We start from the raw sequence: 16,178 nt of genomic DNA, 5'->3' as shown, positions 1-16,178 counted from the left end.
ATACTATACTATGACTTTTTTTCATGATTTTTGACGCCATACTATACTATGACTTTTTTTGACCGTTTTGACGACTATGACTTTTTTTCATGATTTTTGACGACATACTATACTATGACTTTTTTTCATGATTTTTGACGCCATACTATACTATGACTTTTTTTCATGATTTTTGACATACTATACTATGACTTTTTTTCATGATTTTTGACGACATACTATACTATGACTTTTTTCATGATTTTTGACAACATACTATACTATGACTTTTTTTCATGATTTTGACGCCATACTATACTATGACTGACTACTACTATGACTTATACCTATGATTTTCGACTATGACAGATTTTATACTATACTATGACTTTTTTCATGATTTTTGACGCCATACTATACTATGACTTTTTTTCTTTTGACGACTATGACTTTTTTTCATACTATACTATGACTTTTTTTTTGACGCCATACTAAACTATGACTTTTTTTCATGATTTTTGACGCCATACTATACTATGACTTTTTCATGATTTTTTACTATACTATGACTTTTTTTCATGATTTTTGACATACTATACTATGACTTTTTTTCATGACGCCATACTATACTATGACTTTTTTTCATGATTTTTGACGCCATACTATACTATGACTTTTTTGACCGTTTTTGACGCCATACTAAACTATGACTTTTTTCATGATTTTTGACGCCATACTATATGACTTTTTTTCATGATTTTTGACGACATACTATACTATGACTTTTTTTCATGATTTTTGACGCCATACTATACTATGACTTTTTTTCATGATTTTTGACGCATACTATACTATGACTTTTTTTTCATGATTTTTGACGACATACTATATTATGACTTTTTTGACCGTTTTTGACGCCATACTATACTATGACATTTTTTTACATTTTTTGATGCTTTAATATACTATGATATTTTTGATGGTTTTCAATGCCTTACTATACTATGACATTTTTTGATAGTTTTTGATGCCTTTTTTTTTACATAATAATGACTTACTGTATGGCATTATTAAAATGTCATTATACTGATGATTTTTAAAAATTTTTGATTCTTTACTACAATGTAACATTTTTACTTTCATTTTAGATTGCTATTACTTCCACAGTGGTTTTATATTACACATTATTTTTACTAACTTTGAATTATTATTTTTAACATTACATATTAACTTCTATTATTTTTATCACTTTTCTTTTTATTGCTCTGTATATCTGCACATAGAGATAATTAACAATAAAAAATCTTGAATCTAATATATTACATCCTTCCTCTGATATTACATCACTAATACATTACATCATTAATACTAATATTTTTGACATTATTTTCATTATCAAGATTACTTTTATCATTACATTTTTCTGATGTTAATACTTCTATCACAGTTGTTCAGCTCAGACATTTGAGAGACAGCCTAAGTGTCTCTTTCCTGATAATTTTTTGCTAACTTAATAAAATTATTGATATGAAGTTTCAGAAATATTTTATCTGTTCTTTTAAATATAAAAAAAATATTTTCTTACGTCTCACACAGGCGATGCCATTGAATCAGGGACCTGTGCGATCATGGATGAAGTGGTGAAATCTGGAGGAAACCAAAGAGAAACATACTAAGGAAAACAATCAATACACTACTACTTATTCCTCATCAACAGTTTAACCATGAAAACACAGATAAATATTCAACATTACAGCTGAACCGCAACATTTAACAAACATTAGAGAGCTTTTTCAGAAAATGAAATACTGATATACTGAATACTGAACATATATAACTGAATGTCAGTGCTCTGTCTTGGACAGTTGATGTAAAGCTGTTTGTGAATTACCTGGAGGCGTCTGTCCTGGTCTTCATTGTACAAAGACTCTCTGTGATCGTGGACTACGTCTCTGTGATCGCAGACAATGTCTCTGAGATTATGGACAATGTCTCTGCGATCATGGACAATGTCTTTGTGATCGTGGACGATGTCTCTGAGATCATAGACGCTGTCTCTGTGATCATTGACAATGTGTCCATGATCGCGGGCAGTGCCGTCAAATCGGTGACCCCTGTCTCCGCCGATTCTATCGCAAGGTCTCTACGAAGCATGGGACAATGTCTCTGATCATGGACAACGTCTCTCTCATCTTTGACAAGGTCTCTGCGATCGTGGACAACGTCTCTGATCGTGGACAATGTCTCCCTCATCCTCAACAATGTCTCTCCAATCATGGACCATGTCTCTCCGATCGTGGATGATGTTATGGTTTAAGTGGTGACACCTGGAGGAAATCCAAGAGAAACATACAAAGGAAAATGATTAATGCACTACTGTCTATTCTTCATCAACAATTTAACCATGAAAACACAGATAAATATTCAACATTACAGTTGAACCACAACATTTAACAAACATTAGAGAGCTTTTTCAGAAAATGAAATACTGATATACTGAATACTGAACATAGATAACTGAATGTCAGTGCTCTGTCTTGGACAGTTGATGTAAAGCTGTTTGTGAATTACCTGGAGGCGTCTGTCCTGGTCTCAAAGACCTTCTTCATTGTACGAAGACTCTGTGATCGTGGACTACGTCTCTGTGATCGCGGACAATGTCTCTGAGATTATGGACAATGTCTCTGCGATCATGGACAATGTCTTTGTGATCGTGGACGATGTCTCTGAGATCATAGACGCTGTCTCTGTAATCATTGACAATGTGTCCATGATCGCGGGCAGTGCCGTCAAATCGGTGACCCCCGTCTCCGCCGATTCTATCGCAAGGTCTCTACGAAGCATGGGACAATGTCTCTGATCATGGACAACGTCTCTCTCATCTTTGACAAGGTCTCTGTGATCGTGGACAACGTCTCTGATCGTGGACAATGTCTCCCTCATCCTCAACAATGTCTCTCCAATCATGGACCATGTCTCTCCGATCGTGGATGACGTCTCGGCGATTGTGGACAATGGTGTGGATGAAGTGGTGACACCTGGAGGTAATCAAAAAGAAACATACAAAGGAAAATGGTAAATACACTAGTAAAGTAAAATTATTAATAATTGTTTGTCTATCAACTAATCACTGAAGCAATCGTGTATGTTACTGTGAATTGCACAACAATAAAAAGTTAAATAAATGTCTGAATGCAGGATTTTAACTTCAGTTGTTGATTATACTTCAGTAAAAAGTCTAAAAAGCATTTCTTCCACCAGACTGTCACATATGGAATCATTACTTCACATTTCAACCTTCTTCTTATCAATACATATTTAAGATGTCTTTGTTTTTGGTTGTTTTTGTTTAATGAATAACAACCAAATTTACAAAGGTATTAGCAGCTTATGTGAAAGCTGTCGTTATATACTGTAAAGATATTTTTAGAATCACCATTTGACCAACATTTAAAATTAACATAGTTATGAACAACTCACTCCAATATTTTATTTGTAGAACTGATATTGTTTTGTATGGAGTAGTCTAGTGTGTCTAGCACATACACATAATTAAGAATTCCTGATCATGTACAATCAAACTGAAATTAAAATATTTTTTAATCCTATTTTAACGATCCAAGCTTGTGCATCTGTTGGTACTGATGTGTTTGATATTGTTTGGAGAGAAGGTGAGGAGAGTTGCTGTCAATTCGTCCACAAACAAAACATCGACAACTATTCTGATACATATTTTTTTAAAACCAAGAATGCCAAATATTTCCTTCTAGTCAAAAGCTTCAGGGATGAGAATTTTTCCTTGTCATATGATAAATAGTAAATACTGTTGATTAAGCAAAACAAGACACCTGAAAATGTCACCTTGAGCTCTGAGTAATTACAGGTAGTACTTAGTAGTAGTAGTACCGATTTAATAAACACAATTAATCAGTTATTACTATATCCAGTACTAAATTCATTAAATACCAAAGTTTGAGTTGGGATTTGCCCAGTGATGCTACAAGAAAAAACTGGACGCGAATGCTGACATTAATAATTCAGCTCATCAACATATATTTTTCAGATTGGGTAAATGTTTTGGACACATACCTGTTGGTCTGTAAGGTGGACGTCGTTGGTTCTGTCCAAGCTGCAGCAGCTGAAAAAGTCAACCTGGAAAACACAAGTACAACACTTGAAACACTGATTAACTAATACAAAATAGTGATGGAAACTTTTTACCACTAAAACACATATAATGTAGGAGAGCATGACAGTGAAAACACTATAGCCTTTACAATTACAAATAAAACATGACTGACATAAAAGAGAAAAGCGGTGTAGAGAAAATCTGAAAGCATCATTTTGGTGTAATGATTTCTAACTGTAATCTCAGCTCATACATTGTGGAGGGGAACAGAGTCAGAATGTATTTTTCAAGCTTTTAACACCAAACTGTGCTCAATCAAGCATCAAGTCCAAACAAACAAATTACTAATCACAAGGGGTGGGAGAAGATCTCACAATATTAAAACGTGACGATATTTCTCATCAGGTGACAAGCTGTTTCGTGAGACGGTGTTCAGCTGCGCCCAGAAACTCAGACATTTCAAAATACAGCCACATTGTTTGGCATTTTGTGACTTTCAGTCAAATAAAAGACTATCTTTCCAGTTAGGTCACTGAAGTAGTGTTAAAATCTCGTCTTGTATCGTTCTCCTGAACCCCATATCATGTATCATCTTGTCTCATGAGCTGAGTGTATCGTCACTCTCCGAATAGATATTAATCATTATAGCTGAACCAGAACATTCTCCAAACATTCAAGGAGTGTGGGAGAGAATGGGCTGTTTAATGTCACATATGATAACAAAAAGCATCACATCCCCAAGAACCAACAACAAAGTACCTAAAATGTGTAAGGCTCAAACTTGTGGAGGAGCACAGAGTTAAAATTTAGGTTTGAAGCTTGAATTTAACATATTACTGAGCTCAATCAAGTATTAAGACACCACAAAAAAATTCCCATCTATACTATATACAACTGTTGGTCAATAGATAGCTATAGACACATTACTGCCACAAATCTACAAACAAAACGACAGACAAAAAATAATCACATTGAGATGCTTAACTGCCACAATAAAACAAAAAATGACCTCAAAGAAATGTAAAATGATCAGGAGTGGACACAGAACTACAGAGACGGAAATGATGTCAAACCATGCAATTAAAAGAGAAGGCTAATACTAACAACTAGCTTGTTGCCTTACCTTCGAGCCTCGGGTGTGTTCAGCGTCCAGTCTCACTCGTGATCAACAAAGCAGCAGCTCCAGCGCCTGTTTTAGCATCCAGGCTTCTTCGGCAATTATGTTTTCTCACAGCACCGACAAACCAAGGCTTCGGCGCTATCGCTGGTATAAATCTGTTTCCCGACTTCGTTTCTCCGCTTCCCAGCTTCTCATCTGGCCTTGTGATTCTGTTCCGCCTCAACCGCCTCTGATTGGTCATATAATACATCCGGGTCTGGATCATTCCACATCAAAAACTGCACCGAAATGGATCAATTAAACAATGTAGTGTGTAATTTCCGATCAACTGTGACTATTAAAAAAAAGAAAAAGAAAATACACCACACCTGCATCTCTAGGTGCTGACAGAAGATGATCTTCATGTCTGGATATTGCAGGTGGAGATGGTCCAGGTCCTCACTCATGCAATAAGGATGTAGCTGTCTCCAATGATCCAGACCATGGCTGGATGGAAGAAAGCATTGTAATGGTGAGAGATGTGTCATATTGTAAGCTATAGAGAAAAATGCAACAGAAACAGCATTGAACACCACACAGCTACCTGGAAATAGTTAATTAGTTGTACTATTTTACAGTAGATGTCAATAGAAAAGTAACCAGTACTCACCTCTGTGGAATTGTGTACATATTGCATGATGTTTCCCAGTGGTCAGTGATATTACTTATTCAAGACAACAGCAGACAACAAGAGTAATTAACACAAGCATATTATCACAGGAGGTATGTCCATGACACAAATATGGCTTCACCAGTTAAATCTGAAGTATAAGTAAAATCTTTTAAACCTGTACAGCCTCTAAGCCCGAGCTGAGATGACCCTGAAAACATTATCATTCTTTTTCAGAATTAGGTAGGATCCCTGCTGAGCTGCAGAAAACATAATGCAAATTGTATAAAATCCCACTTTAACATGAGGGAAAAATTAATGTCAGTGTTAACCTTTAAGTGCTTATGTGTGCAGCTGCTCAGTAACAATTACACAGAGCTGTGGGATATTAAATAATAAGCTGAAATAATAACTAAAATGGATTTTTTTCCAGATATAGAAAAGAATGAAACATGGCAGCAAACATGACTCTGAAACATCTCCGATGCCTCCATTTTTTTATTAATTCTTCTACAGTATACAAATATTCACACACAAAATGTTCTCAAAAAAAGCCCCTAATGTCTCGTAAACATTCATTTTCTCCGCGTCTCCCAGCTCTGTCTTCTATTTCCTTCACTGTGTGCTGTATTGTCCACAACCCTCTAAATATATATATTTTCTTCTTTTAAAAACAGAGGCCACTGGATCCTCGCATCCTCGTGTCGTCCTGTCACCCAGACACACCTCGTGCACGGCATCGCCCCCTCTTGACATTTCATCGTGTCTCCGCTGACACGGCCATCATGTAATCACATGACCCTGTCGTATTAAGCAGCAGCAGTGGCAGCCAGGTCCAGGATGAAGAGAAGAAGGCAGAAATCACAGTGTGAAGCAGGAGCTCTTGACATCAGTGCGCTCGGCGCAGGCCCAGAGATGAGGAACGGGACCGTATTGCATGGGTCAGCTTCGAGCTTAGTGTGGTGGTGGTGGTGGGGGAGAGGGGGCAAGTCTTGGTGTATCGATCAGATCTGGATCAAAAAGTTTGCTTTGCTGAACAGATATTCTTGTAGTGTTTGTCTCTAAAAATCAGATGGTACACACAGATGGCAGAGGCCACAACATCACAGTACAGTGGAGACAGTGTAGTCAGCAGTCAATTACAGAAACTACATTAAAAAAAATTACATTCCTGTAACTGTCTTGGACTTCCTGGCACTCATGTGTCCTTAAATACAGCATGACTATGGCCCTCCACCCAGAAAAAATTACTTGCACACAATTTGACCAAAATCTGGTTGTGACACCAAGAATTAGAGGGGGACATGAGATTTAAGACAAAAAATGGAAATGGTATGTTATATGGCTACAGAATGCAGTTAATCAAGTAATAAGGGAGAGCTAGATTACAGGGGAAATGACTGGTGTGCGTTAAATCTGCATATTCAATAAACTTTCTTTGATAAAGATCAGTTCATAGGGACCCCCACCAATCTAAATCTATTTAAAAACATCTATAAGAACATAATATTGCGAAAACAAAGTATATATATATATATATATTTTGTATTTATATATATTGAGATGTCCATAAACAGTGACATTGAAGACGCATCAGATAATTTTGGCTCTGGCATTATGTGCTGCATTTTCACTGCCGCTGCCCATGTAGTCCTCTCATCTCTATGTCTTTATTCAATATGTACTCCGCAAGCAGCGGCTCTTTCCCAAAATACCAGGAAAGCAGTAGTGCAACAAACTTTTAGCAGGATTTTTTTTTCCAAAGGAAATGAATCAAGTACATGAGTTTAGGACTCAAACACTTTGCAAGATGCAATTCAAAATTTGAATGGGTAGAAGTAGTTAGGACACTTGAGAAAGAAATGGTCAAAAATATGTTTTCAGAAATTGTATTATCTTTTTTTTCTGGGCGTTATTCATGTGCTGCTGTCGCTACTGAAAGTGAAATTTTTTAAAGTGGCAATGGACAACTTTTTGGTTTAGTTTTTTGTAAATGTTGATGGCACATTGTAATGGCTACAGAACATAGCTTTCACTATGTAATTCTGTCTGCCACCTGGTGTGAATTTCCTCAGATATGAAGAAGATTTTCAGCGCTGTGCGACCAAAACAGAGGACAGTGCTTTTGCTTTTGTCAGAGTAACTCTACCAAGCCAAAAAAAAAGGAAAAAAGAAAAAAGGAGCTAAACTGTTAGAAACAGCGGAGAGGGAGAGTGGTAGAAATCGTAAGTAAAACGATTGAACCTTGGACAGGCATTTTTTTGATGGAGAGAGCCCTGGTTGGACTGAGACAGCAAATTCAGCCCTAGACTTTTCTGCTGGGAACAGACTTTATGGATTTTTTTACAGTCCACCAGCCCTCTGGGATTTGTCCTAGTGTCCCTAAGGACAGTCCGACTATGGCAAGAGCTCCTAGTACTTGAAAGCGTTCAAACTCAGTTTGCATTTTTTCTACTAGATCCGTAAGTAACAAATTCAGCCTGTTTATTAATACAATCAGCCTTTTTCACAGCACTGAGATCTTACGGTTGTTTTTTCATGCTTTGGACAGTAGCCAGGCTGATAGCAGTAGCCATGATGCTAATGCGGGTGAGTGAACTGATGATTCATTGTCTGTTTGATAATCTAAACATATAACACGTTTCCTGGCGGTGATGTTTCTAAAATAAGCACTGGTAAAACTTTATAGTATATTCGTCCTTGTGACAGCAGTGCCAACATTAATACCAGTTGGAAACACCCTGTGGTGAAGTTATCCATTGCCACTTTAAATACATTCAGTAGGAACAGCAAACACCATTCTGTACTAGAAATCACCAGTGAAACACTAAACATCATGTGCTTAGAAATAAATTTATGGACTGCACCTTTAGGCCCTTAAACATAGTGGCTTTTTGGTTCGAACGCAAAGTAACATTAATAGAAGACAGCAAACAGGTCATGTGTTTAGGCTGTCTGGATGACAACTGTCATGACCTTTGATTGACCTTTCCTTGACCTTTGCAGGTTTCCCTGTGAGGCTATGAGTGAACTAAATAAAAAGGCATTATTGAGAAATAAGGCTACCAGTCTGGAGCGTTTAAAGGCACCCAGACTGAGCTACATTCCATCTTTGACTCCAAAAGAAGAAAATAAGAGAGAAAATGAAATGTTTTAGCTTACAATGATGTCCATTTTTTAGTATTAGGGCTAAAACAACTCTCTTTATCTTATTTCTCTCTCTGTCTCTCACTATCTCACTCTGCAAGTTTTATTTTTTCTTCTTAAATAGGCTTTTGATTTTAGAGGAGGAGCGCTTGATTTTCTCTCCATTGTCGCTGGAGTCCTGGGAGGAGGTGCTCTGGAGCTTGTACTCCCTTCCCATACTCCGGCCCTCCGAGTCCAGGGAGGTTAGAGACGGGTAACGGCCCACGTTGGGCAGCATGCTCGCGGGCAGCTGACCGAAGCTGTAGGACTTCTCCAGGATGCCGATTGTACGTGCCCTTTCCCGTCTGAGAGGTGATGCTCCCCTGCGAGAAGGTTGCGCTCTGGGACTCTGGGATGATGCGGGTGAGGTCGGGCGAGCCCCTGTGTGCAAACGGATGGTGCTCCAAGGCCGGGGAGGGCGAGGTGGAGGGCGGACCCGAGGGGGTGGTGGCCGGGGTGGGAGGGAGAGGAGGAGGCGTGGAGTCCCTGAGACTGCTGCTGCTGCTGCTGCTGGTGGTGGAGGTGGTGGTGGTGGCGGGGGTGGACGCAGGAAGCTCCGGGCTTTGGCTGAACAGCAGCAGCTCCTCGCGGGAGATCTTGCGGTAGGGGGTCTCCGATCCCGGCGTGCAGGGGTTGTGCATCTGCTTGCGGCCCATGGAAGAGTTGAGAGAGTCTGTGTCCGAGCTGCCCTCCTGAGCCGGTTCCCTGAGAGAGGACAGCAAACACACCTCAGTGAAAATTGGCTAAAACAGTGGAGCAAAAGCTGTTTTGAAGTTTGAGAACTGTTCAACACAATATGTGCATTGAACGTAGCTTGGTTTATCCTTCTGCGTAGGATTAGCATGTTTTTTTTTCCTCGCTCCACAATTACACCGCAAAAACGCTAACAGGTGCTGGGGTTTCTGTGCCATGTGTGGATTGTCTTCATGTACTTAATGTTGGAGTTGGAGCTGTGCTTTTGTGACCTCTGAGCGAGTTTAACTGCTGCTGGAAGCAAACAGTCCTATGGTTCATATGAGAGGGTAGCAACAAATGGTCTATGTGTTCATTTAGGTTGGATGACTTGTGCCAGTTGGGCTGTAGTATGTTTCCACTGGTTGTTTTTTGTCAAGATAAATGTTTTTTGTTGGTTACTGGCAATTATTCATCATGCATTCAACCTGACTGTGGCCACCTTTTGAGTTTACAACACATTATCGAAGCAACTGTGGATAAAGTGCAGGAAGTGGAGATAAGATCCCACTAATTAATTATGTTAGACACAAACTAATGATGGTGTATTATGTGCAGCTTCCAGCAGAGGTAATTCATGCATCCTCCACATACTAGATGACACCCACTGAGAAATGTTACCATTTAACCCCAAACTTAAAGCATCAGTGTGAATGTCTGGATAAAACACCTGTGAGTCCAAACTGTAAAACCATTCCGCGGCGTTCCGGCCACCGCTACATACCCCCTCCTATCCGAGCTGAACATGATATGTTCGTCATCTGCCTCGGGGCGATAGGAGAGGGACGAGCTGGCCATGGACAGCAGGTCTGGGTCCGGGGACATCAGCGAGGACTGCGGGGAGCTCAGCAGGCTCCGACGGGAACGGCACAGGCTGCTGCTGCGCGTCAGGGAAGGCCGGATCAGCGTAGCTGCTGGGGAGGAAAACGCAATGAAAACGTAAATGACAGAGCACCGGAGAGAAAACCACATTTACTAGAAAGCACCAGCTCACTTACTCGTGAACTGTGGAATGATGGGAGGCGTATCCTCGTCCAGGTCATCCACTCCTCCTGCGATGGGGTAGGGAGGCACCGAAACTCGTGGCATGACCACCCAGCTGTGGTCGGAGTAGAGGCTGGCCGTCAGGCTTGGCAGCCCCGAGTTATTGACGACGGGGAAGCCGCAAAGCTTCTCGATCTGCTGCCAGCGGTGGAGCCGCTCCCTCAGGCACGCCGTTACCTCTGACAGGGCTTTCCTGAAAAACACAGATTAATGAGATGGGGGGTACTATACATTTATCGTGGCTGGCAAACATTAAGGGGATCCTGTTTCTGAAAGTGATTGAAATGCTTGTGGCAGACCCAGTGAGCTGTCTGTGCTTTGATTTATCAGGATTGAAACAGTTTTGGCACACGAACCCACTGGTTTGATGCTGGACTTGTGCCTATTAAAGTAGTCGTATAGAAGATTTTCTCTCTTTTATGTGATTTTCTTCCTGTTCTGTTAAAAACAAAGGAATTCTTTACCTCAGTGGCAGCACCTGGATTATACACAGATTAATATATTAAAATATACCTGAAACTTTTACGTTTGTGAAAGAGCTTGACATTATGCAGTCAGATATTGTTACTGTGTGGGGTTTTTCCAAAACAGTAGGTGCTATGATAGCACGAGCAAAGAATTTAATCCCTGAACAAACAAAACAAATTGACAAAGATAAAGAAAAGATGAATGGATGATTTTTTTTTGTTGCTGCAAAATGCCACCAAAAGCCTCACTTATGCTTTAGCAGATGCTGTATGCACAGGTCAAGGGCAGTGAATTCTCATCATATATTTTGTCATACACATACATAAGGTTTTTTCATTTACCATGTACCATGTAGCTGCTGTTGCATCACATTAATCGTGCGTGAGTGTGTGTGTGCTGTTCTTACTTTGCTTCTAGTATCTTGTGGTCCACCTCATCCAGTGATGAACTGTGGGCTACATGAAGAGTTCCAAACACAGAACCTCTCTTCTTTTTTATTTTCTCTGCCTGAAAAAACACACAAAATATTTCAGAGTGTTTTTGTTATTTTGTCTGGAACATTTACATTCCTCAGACATATTTCTCTGTCAGGTGGCAAGACTGCATCTCCTGCTGAATGGAAAGCAATCAGTGGATTCAGCTCACTCATCTGTTCACCAGCCAAAAGATTACAGTCATGATTATGTAAGTGATATTTTTCATTATGACTGTCACTACTATAGGATCAAAGCTAACCCTTTCCATGCTTTAGGAGGCTGGACTCTAACTGTTGCAAATGAATAGAACTAAGATCTAATCCAATGCAACTAATGGTTTAATTTTTCATTCTTATTTATATGAAGATACTGTTTGGGTTCATGTCTGTGTAGGTTCTCACTCATCCAGGTCACGGTAGTCTTAAGTGCTAGAGTTGGGAGCCATCTAGACTCCCAGGTTCCTTGAAGACGAATGAAAAGTGAAACGTCTTCAAGAAACCTCAAAGATGTTTGAGTGAATGTTTCCATGGTTTTTTCAGCCTCATAAAGCACAAATATAGATCTGTTAGCCTTGACCCTGACCCCTGACCCCAGCCCTGGTGTTAGAGTCAGGGCAAGAGTGAGGATCCACTTTCCCTGTGCAGCTATTTGTACCCTCTTAGGTATTTTAGGTCTTCTTTTCCTCAGTTTAACCTTTCTTCAGTTTCACTATGTCAAAGTTAGATAGTGTTTTAGATTTTTCTCCTGTTTTTAAGCCCTTATACACTAACTCATGTTTTTAAATTTGTATTTATTCCAGTCTAAATGATTTTGATTACTGTATGGTTATTTATTCAAGTAGTTAATAAATCAAACATTTCTTTAACTTAATATTACTTTCTTTTTTTACCTGATATTTATTTATGTATTAATGAATTAAGTTGTTTTTAACCTTATATAATGATTTCAATATATAAAATGAAAAAATGTTTATAATTCTTCTTAATTATTAGGGCTAGGTTCAGGTTTAGGATTAGGGTTAAAGGCTAATGCTCTCCAAGTCTTTAAGGCTACATGTTTACAGAACATGTAAACAGATAAAGTTACCTCGTCTTTTGCAACGCAGAGCTGAAACTCAGCGTTCTGTTTCTTGATGTTGTAGTACTGGACCTCCACCTCGTGTGTGAGCTGGAGCCACTTCTGAAGAGCCTCAGGCACTGAGCGCTCCGACTGCATCTCCTTCTCCGCTCGCTTCAGAGCCTTTCGCACCTGCATGAGAGGAACATGACACATCAGAGTCAGGTTCAATTCATTGTCAAACATTTAAAAAAACTTGAGATCAACAATCAAATACAGTTAAGTGAGAGTGGGTAGCTACTCTTTGAATTTTAAATGAACTGCATTTACTGTTTAAATTCTGACTTCACTGTGTAAAAAGGGTGAATGAGGCAATCTCATAATTACTTAAAGAAGGTATTTTGTGTAAGAAATGAAAGTTTTCAAGGTCATTTAGCAGCAGTGATAAATACATTTACGTTCACATAAAGTAATGATCCTCGTACTGGCTAACTGAGTAGAATACAGGCATTGCTGTGCATTTGAATGTTTGAATAATGAGAAGTCTACCTGTACTAGCTCCTCCTCAGCGTATTTGAGGCGGCTCAGCTCACATTCAGCTCCCTCTCGCAGCTCTCGAAGCCTGTGAGCCTCCTTTTTCGCCCCAGTGATCTCGTCCCTCATTTTTTGCTCGAGGTTCTGCTTTTCCACCGCCACCGTCCGGTTCTCCTCCTGAGCTTTTTCCAGCCTGGGAGGTGAGAGGAAATTAGACAAGTTGGAGTAAGTTTAAACTATTGCTTTGTACAGTTTTAAGTAAGAAAGTTTAAGATGGAGGAACTTAACGCAGCAACAACACGAGCTCCATTTTATCCTCTTTATATAGGTATACATAACTCTGCATTTTCACATTTTAATCTAAATCTGACACATTCCTCAGTCTTACCGGCTCTGCAGGTCTAAGAGGCTTTGTTCAGCATGCTGCAGGCTCTCCAGATCCTTCATCATCTGAGAGATGTGCACCTTACTGGACTTGTTTTGCACATAGGCAAACCAGCAGCCCCCAACGCCGATTACTATGGAAACCATCAGGACGAAGTCTTTCATCCAGTTATGTTGTGGACCTGCGGAGAGAGGGCAGAACAAGAGAGGGATTGGTGGCTTTTATGGCCAACAAACTTAAGAGTGTAGAAATCCTTAAAAAAAAAGTTGGTATTTGACTTTAATGACTTATGATGGTCTTTGAATGCTGTGCATACTTACGGAGAGGAGGACCAAAAAGCACTGCATCGAGTGCCTTTAGGTTTAGCTTTTGTTTATGCCGCTGGTCTAATATCTTCAGCTGCATCGACATAAACGATGGTTCATTTGCCGCTATTCTGAAATATGAAGAGGAAAACAAATCAGCATTGATTATCAGGAGCATTTTATGCACACTGGCTATATCTCTCTATGCAGTGATTACTCCTTCTTCTTTTCATTTAAAAATGATACATAACTGCCAGAGGTGAAAAATGTAACCTCAGTGTATAACAACTGTTAAAGGCCTTATTATTATTATTATTATTATTAGGCCTTGTTGACATGTGTATTATGAGATATAATAATATAAATGTCCATTTGGGATGTGTTAAGGGTTACAGAATCAATAAAACATTATTCAAATTTAATGTGACAATCACTTGTGTGTGGGAGATTTTGGTAAAACTGTGAAACTCCCTTGACTTAATTACTGCTGCATATATATTAAGAAAAACAATGTAACAGTCCTACTCAGGAAGAGTTACTGGACTGCACTGGATTGGACGTAGTGTGTACTTTAAAGTCATAAAAATAGTCATACAGAGGAACAGGTACAATAGTGTTGTAAATGCTGTAGGTACTGAATGGAAGTGTTTCAGTTGACCATCATGAATGTTTCTCCACAGGCGTCAAAACTGACAGAATAAATTCTGATAGAAACCGGAAGGATGATTGAAACTCAGCTGCCTCTGGCCTCAGTCTAAAAATATCAGCCTCGGTCTTAAAAGCCTCACATCACTCAAATCCTTCGAAGAGCTACAGGTGTGACTGTGTGCCACACACACACAGCTGTACACTCTGGCCTGGATGTGTGCAGTATCACTCAGACGACAGATTCTCACGCATGCTCATGTGCCTAATTCGACCTTCTCCCTCTTCCTCCTTCCGCATGCCACCACCATCTTGAACGGCACTAGACAACATGGCAGCCTGCGGAAACCGTACCCCCCCGCCCCCCTTTCGCTGTGACATCACTTCATGAGTCAGCGCCTATCCGCCCTGTGGCGTAATACGAAACCCCTCCATAACCACACCCCCACCCCCCACCCGGTCCTGGCCCTCCGGTCTACTCATGCCGTACATGCAGTTTGCAGCGAGTCAGATTCCACAAGTGTTCCGCCAAGGTCTAAGTTTCATCTGTAATGTCAACTCTCAAGTTACCTGGTTAACAATTTAATCTTCATGGAGCTGGAAGAGAGGATTCTGGGAATATTCTGCGTAAACTATCAGATCATGATCAACTACACAGCATCGCTCTGAACTCAAAAAGCATTTACACCTTGTACCTGTTTCAGGGCAAGTCATTTGTCCCCATGTGTTGCCTTCTACAACCAGCAGTGGGCAGCATTAAACAGAGCAATGAAAACTAAACTAAAGCTGCCTCTGGGAATTGTAACAAAGATCATAATATCGCTGCTGTTCATAAACACCTTTCACTGGTCACCAGCGGCAAAGCAAAACAAGAACATCTTCATTAGAGACAGAGAATTGACAGTAAGCACTTGTAATATTTGCCATGAAGCTGCAGAACAAAAATAATTAATCTTTGGTCCTGTTATCAGTGCACAGGCCGTGCAGCACTGCTCCTGTGAGGAATATAGCGATCGAGCTGAGCTGTACTGACCGAGGTAAGGTGTTCCCCGTGACCCGGAAGTCCCGGAAGTTCTTCTCGTACTGTGGCAGCTCCACCGACTCCTTCAGCCACTGCACCGTGTCCTCCATGGTCCAGTTGTGGACTGAGAGAGGGAGAGGGAGGACAGGCGGATGAGAGGGATGACATTACTGTACGTTTAAGCATTTTGCTTTTGTTTTTATTGAGTGACTCATGGAGTAACAAAGGTTGAGAATAAACAGAGGTGGAAGAATTAATAACATTAATATCCTTGTAATAGTTAATACTAATGTATCATTGCTGAAGTAGCATTTTACTGTTGTAGCTGGTCTGGGTGGAGATAGTTTTAACCACTTTATGTACAATGTAGTCAGGTAGTTTTATCCAGCAGTTCACAAACTGGGGGTTGGAGTCCCTTTGAGGGGTCACAACATAAATCTCAGGGGTCC

General features: G+C 39.9%; 1 protein-coding gene and 1 long non-coding RNA gene across 3 annotated transcripts in view; both read right to left on the bottom strand.

Moving 5' to 3' along the window:
* Window positions 1–1,544: 1,544 nt before the first annotated feature.
* LOC108902579 (uncharacterized) lies at window positions 1,545–5,477 on the bottom strand. 2 transcript variants are annotated; one of them, XR_007814501.1, is made up of 4 exons: window positions 5,232–5,477; window positions 4,069–4,131; window positions 1,871–3,017; window positions 1,545–1,626 (listed from the first exon to the last, which is right to left on the bottom strand). It is a non-coding gene; the product is annotated as an uncharacterized LOC108902579 (long non-coding RNA). The 2 variants fall into 2 exon arrangements; XR_001964116.2 differs by having other exon boundaries at window positions 2,551–3,017.
* An 880-nt stretch (window positions 5,478–6,357) lies between these two features.
* Window positions 6,358–16,178, bottom strand: part of stim2b (stromal interaction molecule 2b) — a 40,354-nt gene continuing 30,533 nt past the window's right edge. The window contains 10 exon segments of the mRNA XM_051075374.1: window positions 6,358–9,346; window positions 9,348–9,768; window positions 10,520–10,709; window positions 10,794–11,032; window positions 11,714–11,814; window positions 12,870–13,031; window positions 13,389–13,566; window positions 13,762–13,939; window positions 14,079–14,194; window positions 15,742–15,853. Of these exon segments, the coding sequence (XP_050931331.1) occupies window positions 9,128–9,346; window positions 9,348–9,768; window positions 10,520–10,709; window positions 10,794–11,032; window positions 11,714–11,814; window positions 12,870–13,031; window positions 13,389–13,566; window positions 13,762–13,939; window positions 14,079–14,194; window positions 15,742–15,853 (1,916 nt within the window). The 3' untranslated portion in view covers window positions 6,358–9,127.

The sequence above is a fragment of the Lates calcarifer genome, linkage group LG14 (genome assembly GCF_001640805.2).
Source record: "Lates calcarifer isolate ASB-BC8 linkage group LG14, TLL_Latcal_v3, whole genome shotgun sequence".
NCBI lineage: Eukaryota > Metazoa > Chordata > Actinopteri > Centropomidae > Lates > Lates calcarifer.
This window is presented reverse-complemented; position numbering and strand designations above follow the sequence as displayed.